This window comes from Asterias amurensis, chromosome 13 (genome assembly GCF_032118995.1).
Source record: "Asterias amurensis chromosome 13, ASM3211899v1".
Taxonomy (NCBI): Eukaryota; Metazoa; Echinodermata; class Asteroidea; order Forcipulatida; family Asteriidae; genus Asterias; species Asterias amurensis.
Window position 1 is genome coordinate 18162501 of NC_092660.1, and position 9035 is coordinate 18171535.

Genomic DNA, 9035 nt, shown 5'->3' on the forward strand with positions numbered 1-9035 from the left:
GCCCGATATGGGACGAGATTTCAACCGCACGTATCGTGTAGGGTCTACACAGCCCTACTCAATGTACTGGCGTGTAGTTCCGTAATGTGTTGTTATGCATTGTGTGTACATACGTACGTGTGTGCAGGGGGAAATCCTACATCACACACAACTGGTATTCGTCATGTCGCTGTGTGTTTAGCCAATTACGGGGGAAGACCGAGTACCAGCGCACCAATCATACTCCATGTACTCGTTTGTTAGTTAAACCATACACACGAACATGATGGTGGTGTTAAATCTTACATTTTACCGGAAAGTTTGAACCAAAATTCATTAATATTTGTGAACTACACTTTTTCAATTCGCTACTTACCTCGAAGTGAACAAAATTATTTCAGGGGAAAAGAAAACATGCTGTTTCAATGGCTGAACGTCTAGACCTTAAAGTTTAAGTGTTCAATCTACCAGTAAGTTAAACCCTTACTCTATGGTTAAACTGGTAAATTGTCTTGTCTACAACAAAGAACATAAACATTTTGGTGGAAATCTTGCTCGGTAAGTTGTTTGTTTCACTGTCTGTATTAACTAAAGTGACTGGTCACTGTACATAATAATGATTAACGTGAATTATTTAATATAATAGTAATGCTAATAGGCCTAATGTATTTGATTGGCCCTAATTTTTGAGTGAGTGTACTGTAAAATAAAGTGTTGTTATATGTAGCAAAGTACAAACACAAACAGGGAGGAAGGAAATAATTGTTGTGGTTATAATAAAAATCAACTTCAATGTAACTTACATTGTAAGATAAAACAAGAATAAATCCATTGACAACTCCTTATCAAGCATTGTCGAGTGATGACAGTCATTTTTCACTTTGGTAAAGATTTCTGTATCCTGCAACACTGTACAGTGTAGAGTAACACTAACAGTGGTTGCAGTGATAAACTTGCACTCAACAGGAATCTCATTTTTATTGCAACAGGAATCTCATATTCCGAAAATGAAAAAGAGAAAGGATACATAAATGTTTTCTGATTAATTAATGTACAAACATTATGTTCGTGTATGAATGGGGGTGATTTTTTGGATAACTTTCCGTATGGCGCCACCACTTTTTCACTCATTTTTACAAAAAGGGATATATCAATCAGGTAAATTAGATACTATATTATTTTATTTCGAATGAAAAAGTGGTGGCGCCATACGGAAACTTTTCCGATTTTTTTTTTCTGTGTTTATACTTCTAATCCCGGACAACTAATATGATCTCTCAAGACTACTAGACCCAGTCACTCTGGCACTGTGCTTCTTTTTTTAGACTATGGTAGTATGACCAAAGATGTCAATAACAATTTAAAAGTTAGTCTTGGTCCCAAGACCATTGGTGTTGCGCGGTCACACACAACCAACGTTCCGATTATGCACGGCAAAAACTGTCCACGCTTGTAATGAACGAACGCTAGCGGGCGCTCTGTTTCTCTGATTTAGATCTCACAATGGTCTTGAATATTTGCAACGACGGGTCTTAACTTTTTTATTGTTTTTCGGCAAATCTCCCCCGACTTTCCGGTGGAGCCAATCAGAGGCTGCGTTGCGGTTGGCTCATGAATAATTCATCAGTGTTGTGCATGTAGTGTACAATGCATGCAGTAATTCCGTTGCATGACTTTTGCTTTACTCTGTGTGTGGGTATATATGTTTTTATCGGAGTATAATAATGTCCAGATCAGTAGGATTTGAAACTTTGACACAGGGTGGAAATACGATAAAGAAAGGTTTGTGGTACCAGCACAAACATTTCTATGTATAATGTCCAGATCCAGACTACTGCATTGCCATGATATGCAGCTTGAAATGTGATCGTGCCGTTATGCTCCCGACGTGCCAGGGCCCACACTGATGAAGCCTGTATTGGCTAAACAATCAATTGCTTATAGTTAGCACAAAATAGTATTGCTTAGCAGAAACTGGTTGCCAGCCAATTTTTAATTAAATTTGAAATTTTGTAGTGCCCAAGTAAATGTAGTGCCAAGTAAATTTTTGGATAGTAAAGAAATTTTGTACAGTATTTTCTGCCAAACAGATATTAACTGGTGGGCACTGTAGTGTTATTCACAGTGAAAGTTTTTTAATCTTGGGGGAAGGAAATCTTGAGGGATTCAAAAGCGTCTTTGGGAGAACGTATTTTGAAACGTAACCGTAGCTGCATATCTTGGAACGTAAGCGTAGCTTGACTCGGGATTGAAAGCGTACTTTTTGATATTGTAGCGTAACCTAATAGTATCTTGGAGTGTATAAGCGTAGCTGAGTAGCTGCGTAGCTTGAACGTAACAGTATCTTTTGGTGGAGCGTAAGCATATCTTGGAACGTAATTCGTAGCTGCGTATCTTGGAACGTAAGCGTAACTTGACATGGGATTGAAAGCGTACCTTTTGATATTATAGTGTAACTTGAAGGAACGTAGACCTAAGCGTATCTTGGAACGTAAACGTAGCTGCGTATCTTGGAATGTAAGCGTAGCTTGACTCGGGCTTGAAAACATACCTTTTGATATTATAGTGTAACTTGAAGGAACGTAGACCTAAGCGTATCTTGGAACGTAAACGTAGCCGAGTAGCTGCGTAGCTTGGAACGTAACCATATAACATTTTTTTGGAATGTAGTCGTAACAATATCTTTTGGAATAACTCATGAGAAATTTCGAATTTTGATTGCTTGTCCAGCGGCGACTACTGCTATTCAACTCCCAGTTATTTGAGGCGAATAGTCGGGTCATTAAATTCCACTAGTTGCCCAGTTTAATCATTACCTCAAAAATAACTCTTCATTCACAGAATTAAAAAATAATACTTTGTTTGACAAAATTATGCTTTGAGGGAATTTTGTTGTAGCATTATTTTTATTTAAACCTTTTATAAAAAATTCTCATAATTTTGTTAAGCTACTCACACAATAACACTGTCAATATAACAATATGCGATATTCCTACGTTTTGACATCATCAAAATTACCTGAAAACTCATAACAAAAAGAAATTAGGGGGCCATGAATCAAAATGGAGCATATTGGAACGTTGCGATCATAAGAAACAACGGATTCGACACCCGCAAGCTGGGAGTTCATAGCGCCTGGGATTTAACACCTCCAACCCCCACGAGACACGGCACGGGGCGGTTTCACAAGGCTTATTTCACGTTCCGATTGCTCCACGCCGTGGGGCCATACAGCGTCCGATACACGGACTCTCTGAATGCTAATTTTACGTTCGATTTTTGACCATTACGATTTCAAATCGTCACGTATCCATAATCTGAATATGTACCTATACTTAAAATTTCACTGTTTTCCTTTTAATAGGCCTATAATGACCACGGAATCACTCTTTGAGCAAAGATTATTAAAAATAGACCGCCGATCATATTGACCTTTGACTCGATCTAGTTTGAATAGTCATCTTCAATTCGTCACGTGATATGAATATTGCATACATTAAAAGTAATTTACATAGTCTGGCCACGCCTTCAATTCGCAAATATCCAAGACCATGGTGAGCACAGGACATGGTGAGATCCGTAAATCAGAGAAACAGAGCGCCCGCTAGCGTTCGTTCATTACAAGCGTGGACAGTTTTTGCCGTGCATAATCGGAACGTTGGTTGTGTGTGACCGCGCAACACCAATGGTCTTGGAACCAAGACTATTTAAAAGTATTACGGCGCCCCTACTTTTAGAAACTATAACTTAAAGGCTCCCCTTTGAGCCGGGAGCTTTATAGTTTCTAGAAGTAAGCGCCCCCCCCCCCCTCAGTTAATGGGTTTATCTCAAAACAAAGCACAGACACATTCTGTATAGTACACGTAACTTTCCTATACAATTCAATTTACTCACTTGACAAATACATTGTACATTTTTTTGGCATGGTACGCAGCTGGAGTGATGAACAGAGAAAAACAAAGGATTGGATTCTTCTGTGACATCTAAACAGAAAGGTAAATACAAAAAAAGCACTGGGAAAGCGAAACAGGTCAACTCGTACCCAAGTCAACTCGTACCCAAAATATTGTACCCAAGTCAACTCGTACCAAAGTCAACTCGTACCTAGGTCAACTCGTACCCAGGTCAACTCGTACCCAAGTCAACTCGTACCGTACAACGTACGTTGTATGCCGAAACGGAGAATTATCGTGCGGCGTGATTTTGTAAGCGATAGGAAATAAAAATGATGTTCTACCTTCATATGGAGCTCACTTTAATTGATAATAATCTCACGAATTTCGTTTTTAATAATGTTTGTTTATCTCATTTCTGCCTTTTTTCCGCAAGGATATTCACTCAGATGTCCTTTTGAACAACCCAATGGATGAGCAAACTCCAAGCAAGAAATGTACGCTCACAGTTTGAAACTAAGGGCAGTGGACACTGTACTTACTCAAAATAATTATTAGCAAAAACCTTTCTAGGTAACGAGTAACGGGGAGAGGTTGATAGTATAAAACATTGTGAGAAACGGCACCCTCTGAATTAATGTAGTTTTCGAGCAAGAAGTAATTTTCCACGAATTTGATTTCGAGACCTCTGATTTACAATGTTGAGGTCTCGAAATCAAGCATCATTAATATCTCGCAACTTCGACGACCGATTGAGCCCAAATTTTTTATAGGCTTGTTACTTTATGTTTATGATGGTACACACCAAGTGAGAACACTGGTCTTTGACAATTACCAAACGAGTACAGTGCCTTTAAGATTATAACGAAAATGATGAGCCTAATAATATGACTTGATGTGTGAAGTCCTTAACTTCCCTCTCAACAATAATTGCAAAATTGGGGTTTACAAGAATGTATTGCTCTTTTTGTTTTCCTCTTTAGAGAGACATCTTCTTGGGCGTTATAAGCTTTGGTCTGATTGGATATTACTTATTGACGATGTTACCAAGCGTCTACAAACATGTTGAGAACATTGTACACATTACAAACAATCTCACTCGTGTGAACGATAGACCACCTATCGTGAGAAGATTCCGCAGCAAAGGGTTGCCCACAAATACAAATATGACTAAATTACTTACTAGCGATCAAGCTATAACTGCGAGAAGATATCATCACATGCACTCGTCTACAGGGGGCCAATGTAATTACAGGGTTCAAGTGCACGACACAAATGAAAGAATTAAGAAATTGAACATAATATCTCAAACCAACATACTCTGTGATAATCACTGCAACATTGAGCTTATAGTCGCCAATGAAAACAACAAGTTTAAAGGAATGGACGCAGTTGTCTTCCATATAGCGAAAAGCCAAATTCCAAAACCCCTTCCTGCACCAGCAAACCCCAAACAGACGTGGATTTATTTCTCGATGGAATCCCCGATTTCAAACGCACGGGAAAGAGGTTTCCCAATCAACCGCCTATCCGTTCACGCAACCTGGACATACCACAGGGGCTCCGACATAAGCGTCCCGTTAGGAATTTACCGAACAGGGATGCCCATGACTAATCGGACAAAATCACCCGAAGAATGGGTTGCAGGAAAGAACAAATTGGTTGCATGGATGGCCAGTAACTGTCACGGCACTTCCTGGCCAAGGACTGCCTTTGTACAAGCACTGAATAAGGTTATCCACGTCGATATGTACGGAGGATGCGGAAACCTAAAATGCCCACGAACAAAGAAATGTGACGATGACTTGTTGAGGCAATATAAGTTCTATCTGTCACTAGAGAATGCAGAGTGCGGTGACTACATCACGGAGAAACTCTGGATTAAAGCGCTCCAGCGAGGGGTCGTCCCGATCGTCAATGGTCCCACGAGAAAAGTTTACGAGGAATTTGCACCGCCCAACTCCTTCATTTACGTCGGTGATTACAAGAACTTGCAAGAACTCGCTAATTACCTAAGACTGTTGGACTCTAAACCCGAATTGTATGCCCAGTTTTTCGAATGGCGGTACAAGGGTTCCGTTCGATATGGGAATGCACACGATCCTCCCGTCTGGTGCGATCAAGTTATACCGATAATAGAGAAAGTTAAACGGGGAGAGTTGAAGAGAGTACTGGTTGGAAACAGCCAATTCGCAAGATCGTGTAGGCCTCCGCCTAACAAAGGTCGATCAGTTTCCGCTTACGGTGTAAAATGGGTACCTTGGTAAACCAAAATCAAAAGCAACAAGGGAAACTTTGAAGTTCAAAAAAGTTTTTTAAAGTAAGGTAATTGATTGGTTGCTATTGTAAGGATGTATTCCCACTATTTTATCTCTAGAGTACAATTCCCAAAATAGTTGTTTACACTTCAACAGGTGGCCCATATCCTCTGTCAGCCCATGTCCAGTGTTAGCCCCCCCCCCTCACATTCCTGACCACCCACCCTTACCCCCCCCCCCCGTTGACCATTACATCATCCCACTTCTAGGTAATGATGTCACCGATCTTATATTATTTCTGTGTGACATCATTTCTAAATTTAGAGTTCCCCCACCACCAAAATCCTATATAACCTCTGCCCAACTTTCACTCTGGGCCTCCATATGGTGCCCGATTATCATTTCCAGCCGTTTTAAACAATATTGTTCGCACTTCTTCTCTATACATTTCAAAAAGAGACCTTGATAAGTTCAATATTTTAGCAAATCTATACATAGAGGTAATATATTCTACTTTGTGAACAAAAAAGAACCAATTATAGTGCAAGCAATCCCCCTTTTCCAGCAAAATTCAACAAACCGTGACCGAAGATTGGCCACTTTAAGGCGTACGGTGGCGCTATGACAGGTGAGTGGTTGACGCTTTACGGACTGCAAAAATGGAGAGGCGCGAGGGTTCGAATCCTGTCCGAGTGTTAAAATGTCTGATTTTTCCTTGGGACCCGGGAAAGCACTGAGCATAGAGTGCTTATAGGACACCGGTGTAAGGTAAGTCTCTTTGGTATCACCCCCCCCCCCGTCGAGATTATTGGATTTTATTTAACTGTAGGCGGTTAAAACAAAAAAAATGGTGAAACTGAAAGTAAAGACCACGTTAGCCCTCCAACGGAGGAGTCCAACCTGGGCTAAGACCACGTGAGACTCGTCGATGTAAAAATGGTTCATCGTCCTCTTCTTCTTCTAATGGAAAAGTTTCCGTGTAGCGCCACCACTTTTTCATTTGAAATAAAGTAATATAGTATCTAATTTACCCGATTAATATATCCATTTTTATAAAAATTAGTGAAAAAGTGGTGGCGCCATACGGAAAATTATCCATTCTTTTTCTTCTTTCTTCCACCTGAATAAATTACATTATCAAAAACGTAATGCATGTATCTATAAGCTACCCCAGGAATCGGGAAGTCGTGAAAAGGCAACTTTGTTTGCCATCATACCGTAGTAGCGAGGTGTGGCCACACGGCGAGCACCCGATTCTCACTGGCGTGTGTGACAGGAGACTCCGTCTCCCACCCGGGGATTCAGAGGGAAAAAAAACGATGGGGAAAATGGTGAGGTGCGGAACATTATATCGGATGATGTAGGCCTACTTCTATACCATGTGAACTTAGTGTGACCTTGTACATTCTTTGTATTCTGGCAGGCAAGGTAATAATATTATGGGAAAGTTGACATGTGTCATAATTCCCACATTATCCAAGAGTTATGAATTTAAAGTAAAAGCTGGACAAGTTTTGAGATGTGCCCCCATCATATCAAAAGTTGATAGTGGGATGATACCCATAAAACATAAGATTTGATGTTTTCGTCCATTAGTCTGTGTACAAATTTTGCCTGCAGGAAGTCCAGAATCAGTGGCTCTTTTGTAGACATGTGATGTCACAGGTCACATCGTCTATACGAGGGCCTCATTAATTAAAATTCACGTCAGGCACGTACGTACGGTTAAAGTTGCACTGAGCAAAAGTGATACTGGCTGATTTGTCATAATTGTATCCGGCTGGACTCCTTGAAAGTCCGCCAGCTTTCAGTTGTGAACGTGTGAAATTGTTATAACCACTATAATTTTGAGTGGAAAAAACAAGCGGACTGGCCGTTGTTCAGATTATCATTGAAGAATTAAAACAACGAGAAAAAGAAGAGAGCAAACAAAAAACAAGTTGCGAAGACCACTTCACAACTTTCAACACCGGATCTGATATTGTGCGAATAATAATTACAGTTGGTTAAAGACACTGGCCACTTTTGGTAATATTGTCAAAGACCGGGGTCGGTTTCACAAAGATTTAGGACTAGTCTACTTAGGACTAGTCCTAAGAGATAACAAAGACGTACAGCTAGTCCTAAGTTAGGACGAGTAACTCATCCTAACTCGAGATAAGACTAGTCCTAACTCTTTGTGAAATCCACCACATCAGTAGCCTAATCTCACAACATTTATGCATAAAATAACAATTTCTGTTAAAATTTTGACTCATCGAAGTTGCAAGAGCGAATGACGAAAGAAAAAACACACAATAATACACTTATAATAATTAACTTGTTGCACACTTCGTGTCCTTTCTGATGCAAGGCTTCAGGCCTGAAGTCTTTTAAACATTGAGTGAGAATTTCCTCGTTCTAAAAAAACTATACGTTCAGAGGGAGCCGTTGATCACAATGTTTTATACTATCAACAGCTCTCCATTGCTCATTACCAAGTATGTTTTATGCTAACAATTATTTTGAGCAATTTACCAATAGTGTCCACTGCCTTTAAACCTGCCACCTGTTTTATCATTATCAGCACATTTGGAACAGTAAACGAAACCATTTTGAGCGAGTCAGTTTGTATCGCCATAACAATATTCTAATGATAGAATGGTCAAGTGGTTGACCCAGCTATACCTGCGCTCTTGACTAGATTTTCAAAAGCGATTAAGCTACTCATCAACTTTAGCTAACTTGGAAACTACCAAAGCCAGCCTGTGATATGAAACTCACAGGGCCTACTTCAAAAAGAAGCTATTAAATGTTCAAAAATAGGAACCCGAAACTTTCTAACTTTAAAGGTAGGGTTGTCTTCCTTTTTGTTGGAACCGTTCATCAAATTAGGCGGGAGCGTTTTTGAGATATCGCAGGAAAG

The 9035-nt window shown here is 39.9% G+C and overlaps 1 protein-coding gene across 1 annotated transcript; it reads left to right on the forward strand.

The window, feature by feature from the left end:
• The first annotated feature begins 20 nt into the window (after positions 1 to 20).
• LOC139946390 (4-galactosyl-N-acetylglucosaminide 3-alpha-L-fucosyltransferase FUT6-like) lies at positions 21 to 6147 on the forward strand. The gene is made up of 3 exons (XM_071944034.1): positions 21 to 537; positions 3914 to 3974; positions 4856 to 6147. Exon 3 carries the CDS (start codon positions 4913 to 4915, stop codon positions 6137 to 6139), a length of 1227 nt encoding a protein of 408 aa, XP_071800135.1. The 5' UTR covers positions 21 to 537; positions 3914 to 3974; positions 4856 to 4912; the 3' UTR covers positions 6140 to 6147.
• Positions 6148 to 9035: the final 2888 nt, after the last annotated feature.

Coding starts and splice junctions, on each gene's coding strand:
- LOC139946390 (XM_071944034.1), top strand. CDS start 4,913: ATGTTACCAAGCGTCTACAAACATGTTGAGAACATTGTACACATTACA.